General features: G+C 41.7%; 2 protein-coding genes across 2 annotated transcripts in view; one reads left to right on the forward strand and one right to left on the reverse strand.

Annotated features, from left to right (window-relative positions):
* The first annotated feature begins 841 nt into the window (after nt 1–841).
* On the forward strand, nt 842–3,352 carry bet1 (Bet1 golgi vesicular membrane trafficking protein). Its single transcript, XM_080786895.1, has 4 exons — nt 842–982; nt 1,747–1,853; nt 1,960–2,016; nt 2,149–3,352. The coding sequence occupies exons 1-4, from the start codon at nt 964–966 to the stop codon at nt 2,302–2,304; spliced, it is 339 nt and encodes a 112-aa protein (XP_080643021.1). The 5' UTR covers nt 842–963; the 3' UTR covers nt 2,305–3,352.
* A 1,076-nt stretch (nt 3,353–4,428) lies between these two features.
* Nucleotides 4,429–13,505, reverse strand: part of LOC308331899 (putative acyl-CoA dehydrogenase 6) — a 30,673-nt gene continuing 21,596 nt past the window's right edge. The window contains exons 3-9 of the mRNA XM_080787430.1: nt 13,292–13,421; nt 10,273–10,379; nt 9,580–9,747; nt 8,768–8,941; nt 7,315–7,476; nt 5,812–5,962; nt 4,429–5,264 (exon numbers count right to left, since the gene is read on the reverse strand). Of these exons, the coding sequence (XP_080643556.1) occupies nt 5,174–5,264; nt 5,812–5,962; nt 7,315–7,476; nt 8,768–8,941; nt 9,580–9,747; nt 10,273–10,379; nt 13,292–13,421 (983 nt within the window). The 3' untranslated portion in view covers nt 4,429–5,173. The remainder of the gene's footprint in view (nt 5,265–5,811; nt 5,963–7,314; nt 7,477–8,767; nt 8,942–9,579; nt 9,748–10,272; nt 10,380–13,291; nt 13,422–13,505) is intronic.

Genomic DNA, 13,505 nt, shown 5'->3' on the forward strand with positions numbered 1-13,505 from the left:
CCCTGCCCCCCTCCGCCCCTCCCCTCCTTGGTAGAAAAAAGCATACATTGCATAATACAATACAAGCAGCAGCAGCTAAGGAGAAAAGGCTCAGTGAGCAGTGTTCTACTTCACTTGATCAGTTTAATTGATCAATTAATTAATTAATTATTAATTGATTAATTGACCAGGGTCAAACTTTGGAACTCACATTATGGCTCCCAGAGTCGGTTGTGAGGCAGGGAGGGACATCATAAACTTGAAGGTGGAATGGTGGATATATCTGAATGAATGAAAGAAAGACATTTCAACCAAAGAGCTACTTAGGGGCTGTCAACATTATGTGTATTTAATTGAAAATACTAATGACTAAATCCTAATACTAAATTATATATACCTACACACTGACACACACACACACACACACACACACACACACACACACACACACACACACAACCTTATTTATGAACATCATTGTTGTTAACTTACGGTAGGCCTATCTGTTGAATCCAATCATGTCATGAGACCCTTTTGTCACAGATCTCTTTAGCAGTTTTAAGTAACTTCCATTTGGTGGAATGACGTTACTTATTGTTTATTTATTTTTCCAACTCTTTTGTAGGTGCTAATATTTGTCAACCTGATTGTATATTAATTTCTGCAGGGCAGGGAACTATTGTGGACCCCTGAACAATGTAGTGCATCCCAAATTGTTCAGGACTATCGTGTGCCTTTTCAAATTATTCATGAGTAATGTGCTTAGAGTCACATACCATAATCGAGAAGTGGGCGTATAGTAAACTGGAGTGGAGAGTGCACTTTGTCCCGATCGGCCACCGTATGGTGTCGTGGCGTTTGCTGATGTACACTACTGTGCAACCGTTAGCCGGCTGTGTTGTGTTTACTTTCGATTCACGATATATAACATCACATTCTCACAAATAACGTCACGCAGAGTTTGAGTATCTTTTAGAAGGCAAGATGAGGCGCGCCGGTTTGGGTAAGAGACGAGCTTCTATACTGTATTTATTATAGTCCTTTGTTTTCAAGTTTATAGCTTGCTAAAGAAAAATACCATTTAGCTAACTTCTGTTAGCTACAGAATATACAGACAGACACAGTGGCTTTAAACCTGGCTTTTTCATATCCGGCCCATTCTTTTTTCCGCATTTAAGCCGCGGACCACTGTGATTTTGTCTCGCAGACCCCAAACTGAAGAATATTTTGTTGTCGTTGGATACCTTTTGTACTGTATTGTATTGGTGTTGGTACCATAGATGGAGACATAACAGGCAAACGTTGATCAAAATGACAATTCTTTTACATGATGTAGTTGTGTAAACTTCTTGTAAATTAAGTAGCCTAATGCAGGTGTTTAACAATAATGTAACTCTAGCACAAATTTTGAACTCGATCGTAGCTGTATTTTTCGATTCTGACATTTTCAATCTACAAATGTCAGAATCGATAAATACATCTACGAGAGTTCAAAATGTGGGCTAATGTAACTCTTGAGAGCGTACAATTAAATGATTTTACACTCAAGAGTTAAATATCGGATGATTTATTTTTGACCAACTCCATCAGGCATCAACATTCATATACTGTAACTGCGGACCACCTGAACCCCCTGTCCCCTCAAGCACCACTGGTTAAACCACTGTGTTGAGTGCTGACAGATTTTTTTGTTCAGCCCCACTGCCTAGGGTTAGAAGTGTAACAATGTCAAGCAACGTTTATTGACACTGTCATTTTGCTCTCTAGCTGAAGGAGGCCCTGGGCAATATACAGCAAGTGGCTACAGCGTGTACGAAGAGGAAAATGAACACTTACAAGAAGGTCTCAGGGCCAAAGTCACCGCTTTGAGAAGTGTAAGCATCCCTTCCAACAATTATCCAGTGGTACGCCTCAATGGCTAACAATTATTTATGTCTACGATTATACTATTGTTGATCGTCAAACTGTCATGTTTTATAGCTGACGATTGATATCGGAACAGAAGTCAAATACCAGAACAAGATGTTAGATGACATGGTGAGTTTGACTTATACAAAACACCAATCATCTTGATTTAAGACACTACGTAAACAACATTCTTGTACTGTGTATTTATTGCATAAGTTATTGATGCGGCATTGTCTTTAATCCCTCTTTCTCCACCTACAGGACTCGGACTTTGACTCTACGGGGGGCCTGCTGGGAGCCACCATTGGCAGAGTGAAACATCTCTCCAGAGGCAGCCAGACCAAACTGCTGTGTTATATGCTCCTGTTTTGCCTTTTTGTCTTCTTCGTGCTGTATTGGTTCATCAAGCTGAGGTGATCGGAAGGAACCCACACATCTCCCTGCTGCTCAGTCTGTGACATGGATGTCTGGATGAGGCGACGACGATGATGATACTAAAAATACGGCTTTCTATGAACTATCTACAGAACGGGAATTGAAGTAATTTAGCCATCTCTACAATAACCTTATAATGCCGGTTTGACAAAAGTACATTGTCAATAAATGGCTGTTTTCAGCCCATTGTCCTCACCATAGATCCACAAATTAGCAGAGGTATGGAGTGGACATTGATATCAAGTCACGGAATAGCAGTAACTTAAAGGACCACACTAGCGGCGAAATGGCATATTTAGCCTATCGATACTCATGATATATACTAGTTTGAGTTTGGAGAAAGCCAATTTGGAATGCATTTAAGTACAGTATGAAAATGTACATTGTGGTCCTTTGGCTTCTGTTAGGCATGCCAATGATATGACTGTAATTCTGCCATTTGGTCAGTGTCGTGTACGGTAATAGTGCTGTCCAGACTTTAATGATCTGATCCCCAGTATTGTGTTTTATAGAATGAATGGAAGATCATTCTAGCATCTCTGTAGGAACCGTTCTTTGCCACATGTACTCCACTTTGATGTACATTATTTAATTTTGATGTAAATAAACAAGATGTTCTAATCTAGATTTAATATTAAGTCTGCAGTTACAATTATTCAAAGAGTCTGACAAAGATGGTATGTCTTCAGCTTTATTTAATTTCTTTACGGAGGGACATGCAGTGAAGGCCGTCTGGATCGGGAGTCGAACCCACGGCACACTGCCAGACTGGATTACGAGCCATGGCCCAGGCCCTTCAGCATTATTTTATACACACATTTCACATTAGTTTCCTATGCCCTATACCAGTGATACTCAACCTCAGGCCCGCGGGACCATTATGACTGGCCCACCAATGAAAATCTAAAAAAAAGAAGAAAAAAAAATCTGGAAAATGAAATAAAAATAAATAAATCTGAATGAAGTTATCTTTAATTACATTATAAGTAATACTATTAGAGTTGTACTATTACTCGAACGAAAATAAAAGCTTGGGGGGGGGGGGGGGGGGGAGATGCAATGCAAATGAAAGACATATACTGTGTATCCCTATTCCCTGACATAATTTTATAGCTAAACGGACAGAATTCTATTTTATTTGAATGATGAAACCCAGCTGCCATTAATAGTTGGAAATGGAAATTGCGGAAATTGCAGAAATTGCGGAAATGGTAATTGTGGAAATTGCGGAAATGGTTCCACCATTTCCGCAATTACCATTTCCGCAATTTCTGCAATTTCGGAAATTGAAGAAATCCATTTCCGGTAATTGCGGAAATTGCGGAAATGGTTCCACCATTTCCGCAATTACCATTTCCGCAATTTCTGCAATTTCCGGTAATTGCGGAAATGGTTCCACCATTTCCGAAATTTCCGCAATTTCTGCAATTTCCGCAATTGCGGAAATTGAAGAAATCCATTTCCGGTAATTGCGGAAATTGCGGAAATGGTTCCACCATTTCCGCAATTAACATTTCCGCAATTTCCGCAATTGCGGAAATTGAAGAAATCCATTTCCGGTAATTGCGGAAATTGCGGAAATGGTTCCACCATTTCCGCAATTACCATTTCCGCAATTTCCGGTAATTGCGGAAATTGCGGAAATGGTTCCACCATTTCTGCAATTACCATTTCCGCAATTTCCGCAATTGCGGAAATTGAAGAAATCCATTTCCGGTAATTGCGGAAATGGTTCCACTATTTCCGAAATTTCCCAATTGCGGAAATTGCGGAAATTGTAATTGCGGAAATTGCTCTTCACTTAGAGCTATCTATTTTCAGGTAGATTGTTTTATTTTACTCAGTCAGCCATATCACTACTCATTTCTTTTCATGAAAAAGGTCATAGCTGGGTAATCTATTTTCAGGCAAATTGTGTTTATTGTATTTTATTTTACTCAGCCATAACAATTTATTTTCTGTTAACCAACTTGCTGGCTGGCAGGCAGGCAGACAGCTACTCATAGACAGGCAGACAGACAGCTACTCATGGAGAATTGGACAGGCAGGCAGACAGCTACTCATGGACAATTGGACAGGCAGGAAGGCAGACAGCTACTCATGGACAATTGGACAGGCAGGAAGGCCTAAAAGGCATTTATTTATTTACATATTGTGTGCATGCACATTGTACTTTGATACATTTTGCGAAAATAAAGCAATTGAAAGAGAGAAGTTATCAAGTATCATTAATGTCGTAATTTTATCTACTGGCCCCTGGCCCCTTGCCATTTTTGTAATGTGGCCCACAGGTAAATCTATTTGAGTATCCCTGCCCTATACTTTTATAATACAGTCATCAACTGAACAGTATCAAAATGTAGTTACAAATGTAATCAAATCTACAAGGGCACATGGAGAGATTGGATAAGGCCACAGGGCTTAAAGCCCAAAAAAATCCCAAGACTGAAAAAGATTTTTTACAAATCTGCACTGATGCCATTAAATGACCCCTATGAAATCCTCAGGACTGAAATCAGTCCCCAGGACTGAGAACTTTAAGCCCTGAGGCCATGAAGAAAAAAGTACTGAAATTGCCAAATATTTACATTAATTCACTCATTCTAAGAAAACAAGCAAGGTCCAACAAAAATATATAAATGCACAAAACACAAATACATACTCTCTATAGGACATGACAATTTGAAAAGGCATCTGAAAATACATTTGGATGAGTTGTTATTCAATCTAATGTTAAATACTGTACATTTGTTAGCTAATGTGCTTACAGTCCTTTCTTCAATAACACCGAACTGCACTTGAGGTGATCCATTTAATACATTAATTATATTAAACGAGTAATCATTCAAAATCACTTCTTGGGTAGGGTATCCATGTACTTGCAGATGATTCCCAGCATGACTTCATCAGCCCCTCCACCAATTGAAATCAATCTGGCATCTCTGTGAAAAAAAGATACAAAATATCAGCTAGGTTATTTAGTTTTTTTACCCTCCCAGTTTTACCCTTTTAACAGTTATTATATACCGTAATAGTAATGCTACTAATTGCAGTAAATCATTTTTAAAGAAATATACAATAATGAAAATTGGTTCATTTCTCCGAGTGAAATCAATTTTGTTATCTATATATATTTTGAGGGACGATAGCCCCTCCTATGTCCAGCTTTTAGTGTATGTGCCAGCACAAACATTAAATGCACGAATGGACAATTGAGTGTTTGCGTAACGCAAACATTAAAGACGAGGTGAGGACGCAAATTCGGATTGGCCAGAATGAGATGATGTACGATGATAAGATCGCCCCTCACTTCACACGGGTGTGATTCTTTTTTGCAACGCAGATACTTTTCTGTTGTTTGATTTACCCCATCACTAGAGGTCAGTGTTGTGTTAAATAAGCCTTTATTACGTGTTTTCTTTTAATCTGTATTACTTGAATAACTGTTATAGTATTTACATTGTATTATATTGCCGTGGCCATTATTACCTGTAGAACCTGCTGATCAGTACATCATTGGTGAAGCCCATTCCTCCCCAAAACTGGAGACAGCTGTCGCCCACTTCCCTGGACAGACGGCCTACCTTCAGCTTAGCCATAGATGCCAGCTTGGTCACATCGTTTCCTTTGATGTACAACACTACAGCAAGAACAAGCCAAATATAGAGCAAGGGAAAGAGTAAGGAAAAAAGATTTACAGATTAAACAGACATCGTTTGAAACCTCTGTGAATCAGATGTGACGGCAACTTAACTAAATGTAGGAACCACTGAATTCAGAGTGAGTAGAATAGAATAGAATAAATTGGGTGAATGAGGAGCAGGCAAACCAAAGCAAACAGTTTGATGTGTCTGTGGCTAGGCATGATTCTAAACCACGTCCGTCTACAGACAAAGACCTGGCCATGGTAACTCCCGCCTGTCTCTGGCCTTCATCGGGTCTCCTCAGAGACCGGATACATTTTGCACAAAGTTCTTAATTTGTCACTGCTGTTTGATCTGCAGCACTTATTTGTATGTGTAAACTTGAAACATTATTGTACTGTAAAAAAAAAAAAGGTATTTTTTTCCCTTCATCTTTATCCTTTTCAGTACGTAATACACGATAATCAACACAAACACCTTATTTAGAACACACCCAAATCAAATCATATTAAGGTGTTCAATTATTCAACCAAAGCAAACGGCATAAACACTCAGGGTGCATTCTGGTCTGTCGTGCGTGCCAAGCTGTCATTATCTGTCCCTTTAAGTACAGTATTATACCATACTTGTAAATAAATTGTATTATTTCCCACCACGGAGTAACCTCGTGTCAGTGTCACCAGACTATCGAAGCTCTGGTAAGATGGGCAGTGTTGGTAGGCCAATCAGAGGCAGGTGGGGCATTACCATAGACAGACATGCTGTGGCAAGCAGGTCCTTAATACTTACCAAGCACATTTACATAAGTACGTACAATTTTGAGGTATAATTTTCAGTACTTTTACTTCTACTCCACTACATTTGTAGATTTTCATTATCATTAGATAACACATTAACCACTTCAGCCCTATAACATTTCGACCATTTGAAAATATCAGATCTACAAGCTCACAATGTGCCGCATCACGACGCATTGTGAGCATGTAGATTTATGCATTTGAAAACTTGTGAAATGGGGGATATTCTTCAATAATTTTCCACCACTAAAGGCTCATACATACTCCAGTTTTTTGGTGATCGCTTATCGTAGTCGCGGTGATGATCAGCTATCACCGCAGAGTCGCAGACACAGACCCATCTCTCTGTTTTTACTATCAGACAAGTCTCACCGTTTCACTGATTGGTCTAGAAGTTGGGTAAACCACAGGGAGGCGGGGTCAATCCTTAAGGACAAGATGGCCTCGACTCTTATCACCGTTTTAGGTGATAAGCTATCACCAAAAACTGGAGTATGTACAGTATGAGCCTTGAGGGGCGACAGGGCGAGTGATAGGACTCTCTCACTCACTCGTGGCGCGGTGGAGGAGAGAGCGCAGTAACTCCACCTCCGTCTGCAGCTCGGCCAGCCGGAAGTGGACCGACTGGTGGTAGAGGACCGGCATCTTGAAGATCTTCCTCTGCCTGGTGTACTGAATGGTCTCGTCTATGATGTTGTCCATCATGGTGACAGCTGTAAAAGACAAGAGAAACGATGGTTGATATATCGTTCCAATTTGAGCCGCTGGTTATTTTTTCGATTTGTTTGGAGGCCGTAACAGTTATTCATCTTTATCAGAAACAAACATGGAAATCGTTATTTGTACAATAGTTATTATTTTGATTTACTTAGATATTTTTGGGGGTACTTTGCCTTTATTGATAGATATACAGTAGCTTGACAGGAAAACGGCGAGAAAGATGGGTGAGGGGAAGACTCGCAGCAAAGGTCGTCGGGATCGGGACTCAAACCCTCGACACGATGTCAGGATTAGCAGCCTAGGTGCCCGGACCGCTAGGCCGGCCCGGGCCATCACTATTATTCTTAAATCCCTGACTGCCATTACATGTTTCAGATATAATTGCCGTGTTGTTATTTGAAATGAAGTCAAATTCTTAAAATTTTTTTTTTTTTTTTTATAAATCTATGACATGTTTTACCATTATTCATAGATATGCTCTTACAGTATTTTACAGTATATGACTCCAATATCATCATTCAAGTGACATGGAGTCAATGATGAAGTACCACTGTTGATACCCAGCCCATCCTGTAGAAATGGTTTGTGATGTCATGTACATATAGTACATAGCAGCACGAGCTGTGATTTGTCTATTATTGACAGGACAGACATACAGGATGTCTTGGCCTAAAAAAGGCATGACAGAAATTATGCACATTTACTGGCATAATTATGCTATATACTGTAGGTACGCTCGCCTGGTTTGTGACGGTGTACGTGTGCTAGCCATCGGCCCCCCCGTTCGTTTGTGTCTGGACAAAATGTAATGAAAATCCGGCCAGACAGCCAGAACAACATATCATCTATAGGGCAGACTTGGGGAATTGGTACATGACTGCAAGGGAGCGAGAATTTCCCCGGTTGTACTCATCCTAAAACTTTTCTTATTAGCTTCCCGAAGAGGCTATATGACCCACGTATTCTCTTCAATCAGGGACAGATAACTCATTTGGAGGAGTAATGGCTCGAGCCCACATGACCCATGCCCCAGTTTTTTGGAAAAATGAGGATTTACCAGAAAACGAAGGCGAGAGTGAAGCCGCCTTCGTGAGTGAAGCGGTAGCTTTTCCAATGATCTCGGCAGGGGGTAAACTAAATGAAAGGGCGGGGGGGGGGGGGGGGGGGGATAGATGTGGGAGGATACAAGTGAAAGGAACATGATAGATAGAGAGTCTGGAGAGGGAGCTGGGGCCGAGTAACAGAAGGAAGATTAAGGGAGCCACGGTACGAAAGCTCACGCACCATTGGCCACGGCCCAGAGCCTCTCTTCCTGGAACTGCAGCATCTGATAAGTGAAGCCCATTCCCTCCTGGCCAATGACGTTCTCGCAGGGCACGCGGACGTCATCGAAGAACACTTCTGCCGTGTCCGATGACCTCATCCCCATCTTATCAATCGTGCGGGCGATGTGAATTCCTACGGCATGAAAGTATGAGGAGGTCGAAAGAGAGAAAGCATCATCATGCAGGGAACATTACGGCATGAGCAACATATTGCATAATGGAAACAGGGCTTTGACATTAAAGGACCACTTCACCACTACCTTCATATAATTGGTCCTCACTAATGTTCATGATAAAATACCACCATGTTTTTTCTACTCTGTCTGTGTCTCATAGGAGGGCTGTGGGCAGTTCAGAAACCCGTCCACCAATGACAGAACTTTTTTTAAACAAGTTAAAAATAAAAATAAAAGATTAGTATTATCGCGAAAACGATAACGGCTTCCATTATCACATTGCAACCTTTCAGGAATAGAAAGCCTGCAGTTTCTATTAGCTTGAATTCCCCATCGATGATGTCACCGGTGGACGGGTTTCTGAACTGCCCACAGACCTCCTAATGACACGCAGACCGAGTAGAAACAAATGGTGGCGTTTTATCATGAACATTAGTGAGGACCAATTACATGAAGGTAGGTTGAAAAGTGGTGACGTGGTCCTTTAAAAGGGTATTGCAGTGACACATAAACATAGAACAGTACACCATGTTGTACTGCGAGCAGGAATTATCAAGAAAAGAAAAAAAAAGAAAATGGAGGACTTTGGTCTTACCAGGCAGGTTCATGGGGAGGCAGATGAGAGACTTGTTCCTGTGAGGGGCTCCGTCACTGGTGTTGGCCAGGAGACACATCCAGTCAGCCTGGGCGCCATTGGTAGTCCACATCTTCCCCCCGTTGATGACAAATTCATCCCCCTTCCTCACTGCCTTGGTCATTATACCTGGGAGGATGGCGGAATAGAGGAGCGATTAGATGGATTAACCCATTCTGACCTGAGATCAGATTCATACGAGGTTTCCACTGGACACACACTGGTCTGATTAACCCATTCTGACCTGAGATCAGATTCTAAAAATGTCAGTCGCTCTTCGATTTTTCAAAAATAGCAGACCTACAAGCTCGTAGCGCGCCACTCGGTGGCGCGCTACGAGCTTGTAGATCTGCTATTTTTCAATAGCTAAAGCACGACATGATGCTAACATACCAAAATGGGTTCCCGTTCAGAATGGGTTAACCACCGCCTTACTAGCCTCACTACATTACGAGACCACGAGTCGCGAAACGTTGTGAGCATGTCGATCAGCTATTTCAGCTATTTCTTTTGTGAAAGGTTTTGGAAAACCTTGGAAAATGGGGCATGCGCATGCGTAAAGGGAATGGCAAATGGAGTGGCAAAGTGAATGGCAAAATGAGAGGCAAAAGTGAGTTGAACATTGTTTAACGTCGTTAGGAGAGACCTACGTACTGGAGACGTCCGAGCCAGCCCCGATTTCACTCACTCCCAGACAGGCCACCATGTCCCCCATCACGGTGGGAAGGAGGAACTCCTTCTTCAGCTTGTCCGATCCAAATCTGCATGGACACACGCACGCACGCACACACACACACAGTCAAGATGTGCAGTTTGCATGCACACATGCACAGAAAACCAGTGGTGGAAAAAGCACTCAAAAATATAATAGAAATACTCAGTTACAAGTCAAAGTCGGAAATTAAACATTTACTTGCGTAAAAGTACAATAGTATTGGTATAAAAATGAACTTAAAGTACTCTTTATGCAGAATGTCTCATTTCAAGTTTTCACATTTGAAAAGCTCACAATGCGTCACGATGCGCATGGTGAACGTTTAGGGCTATTTTAAAAAGGTCAAAATGTATATATAGGGCTGAACTGGTTAATGCACGTTTTGTAATAATAATAATCGAAATCTACAAAGTTTTGTAGAGTTTAGTTTTCAAATAATTGTAGTGGAGTAAAAGTGCAATATTTGCCTCTGAAATGTAATGGAGTAGAACAGTGGTTCCCAAACTGTGGTGCGTGCACCCTTTCTAGGGGTTGCACGACATGAAAAGGCTAATGGTGGTGCTATGGTTTTATTTTAAATATAATGTATTTAAAATAAAACCATAGCACCACCATATTTGGCATAATATGTTAATATTATTAACATTATGCCAAATATGGCAAGTACACGGATATGCTGCATATATATGCCATATTCGGGTTATTTTAAGTTGTGTTCGCGAAATACTTCGCTTATCTAGAATGGTTAATGTTCCTATAATGTGGATAAATAGGAAATGTATGTCTCTAAAATCTAAATAGCTTATGTTATTTTCATTTCCATGTGGAGGGGTGCGTCAGCTAGGTTGGGAGGTAACAGGGGGTGCATGGCCAAAAAGGTTTGGGAACCGCTGGAAGAGAAGATTTGAAATGTTTAAATACTCCAGTAAAGTAAAAGTACCTCAACATTGTACTCAAGTACATTACTTAAGTAAATGTACTTAGTTACTTTCCACCACCTGCAGAAAACACATTCCTGTGCCCATGGCAGTTGTCAATTTTGACACTGACTAAGGCCTGCGCATCGAAGCGCGTTTGTCTGTCTGGTACGACTGCTGCTGCGGAGCACTATCTTTATTAATAAAGACTCTTACTCGACTGGAAGTGCGGATTTAATTAATTTTCTAGGTGTGAGTGGAGACAGCTGAGCAACAGCAGCAAAGTTGACTGTTGATGTCGAGTGTTGCAACCAGGCTAAACAAAGCAACCGTGCGTTTCAAATGGTTTGAGGGAATACAAGGACACCTATATCTTGGAACCCCGCCACCTATTTTTATATCTTCACTGGCTCCCTGTGAGCTGCAGAATTGATTTTTTAAGATTGTATCGATTACTTTTAAAGCTCTACATGGTCTAGCTCACATTTATATAAGAGATTTGGCTGCAACCCCATAACCCTGTGCGCTGCCTCAGATCATCCGATAGGGCCCCTCCTAGTTCCTCCTGCAACGCGTCTGGTCACTCGGGGTGACCGGGGCCTTTGCGGCTCGGATGGCTCAGATGAACGCATGCAGGGGAGCCGTTACGAGATAAGTCTATTGCGGAGAGATACTTGTAACTTCTACACAGACTGGTTGAGGCGAGAGTCGCGACGGACGACCTTCCGATTCCCAGATGGCAGAAAAAAAGATGATACCCAATACCTATAGTATCATATCACAATATCAATATCATATTCTTATTGCCCAGTATGGTGAAAGTGTCATGTACAGCAGTGGTTAGAAAACATTTTCATGTCAAGGACCCCCAAATTGACACTGGATTAACCCACGCACCCCCGTTTTAAAACATATATGCCAGGGGGGATGCGCACTAAGATTAGACACAACAAACAGTCCCGACATGCGGAAACAATGGTCAGACTACGGCTCGACCTGCGCCGCTCCCGTGCTTGCGGTTATGTTTAGGTTAGGGTAGAGAATTGTCGAGGTCGGACTAATGACTATCTGACCAATGACTAGTTTAGTAGTTTTTACATCTCTAGCTGTGATTCTCAACCAGTTTAATTTCAAGGACCCTCAGTTTAATTAATGAATTAGGCTAAACAGGCCACCATTTAATGGCATCTCCATCTATAGGACCCCAATTTAAATTGTAAAATCAATGTTAATTTAACTCTGAGAGTCTACAGGGTCCATTTAGTTCCATTTGCACACTCTCAAGAGTTACAGACTCATTTGGTTCCAAACTATCATTTAGCTGGGGACCCCCTGGAACTCCCCTCAAGGACCCCTGGGGGGTCCCCAAGACGAATACTGGACAACTCACCCCGGTGCTTGCCCGTTTTCTCACGGAATTTTCACCAGTGAGGGGGATAACTTTGTAATATGCTATTGGCCGTTTGTATTCTTTTTGGACAAATATAAAAAGATACTCCTGTGGAAAGGCTATATTATTTTACTTATATTGACCCTATAAACAATTTAGTATTATTTAGTATTATGTAAGGTTTTGCACACTCAAATGGTACCTCGTCAGATAATCCCCACATATCCTACAACAACTTCTGTGAACAGACTTCACTGCAGTAGCTTTTCATGAATTATATTTGTACTTATAGGCTGTCTGCTGTCATGAAAGTTTATAGTTAGAGAAATTCAAAGTACAGCCGTCTGCTGTCCAGCCTCTCCCACCCCTCACTGGGGAAATTTCTGGGAGGAAAACAGAAACGGGGTGAGTTGTCGGTGGTTAGGTGACCTGCACTGAACTACAACATGACGTCACGAGCCGCGGTGAAGAGCAAACCACCGCCACCGCTCCAGCCCTTCTCTCTGTTTTTACTCACCACCGCTCAACGTTATTTCAGCTCCGGTGGTCAGCTCACCACCGGAGCGGTGGTCACCTCACCACCGAAAATCCAGACTATGAATAGGCCTTTACCCCCCAGACCCCACTCTGAGAACCACTGATGCACGGTACCTGGCCAGAGCGGGAGTGGCCATGTCCGTCTGAACGCCAATAGCCATTGGGATGCCTCCGCAGCGGATGTTACCCAGTTCTTCTGACACTGCCACACTGTAGCTGAAGTCCAGGCCCAGTCCTCCATAGTCTGTAAAGGATGGACACACACACACACACACACACACACACACACACACACACTTTTGCTATGTTGTAATAAACCAAAACAAAT

The sequence above is a fragment of the Protomyctophum bolini genome (genome assembly GCF_963924005.1).
Source record: "Protomyctophum bolini genome assembly, chromosome: 17".
NCBI classification, from domain to species: Eukaryota; Metazoa; Chordata; class Actinopteri; order Myctophiformes; family Myctophidae; genus Protomyctophum; species Protomyctophum bolini.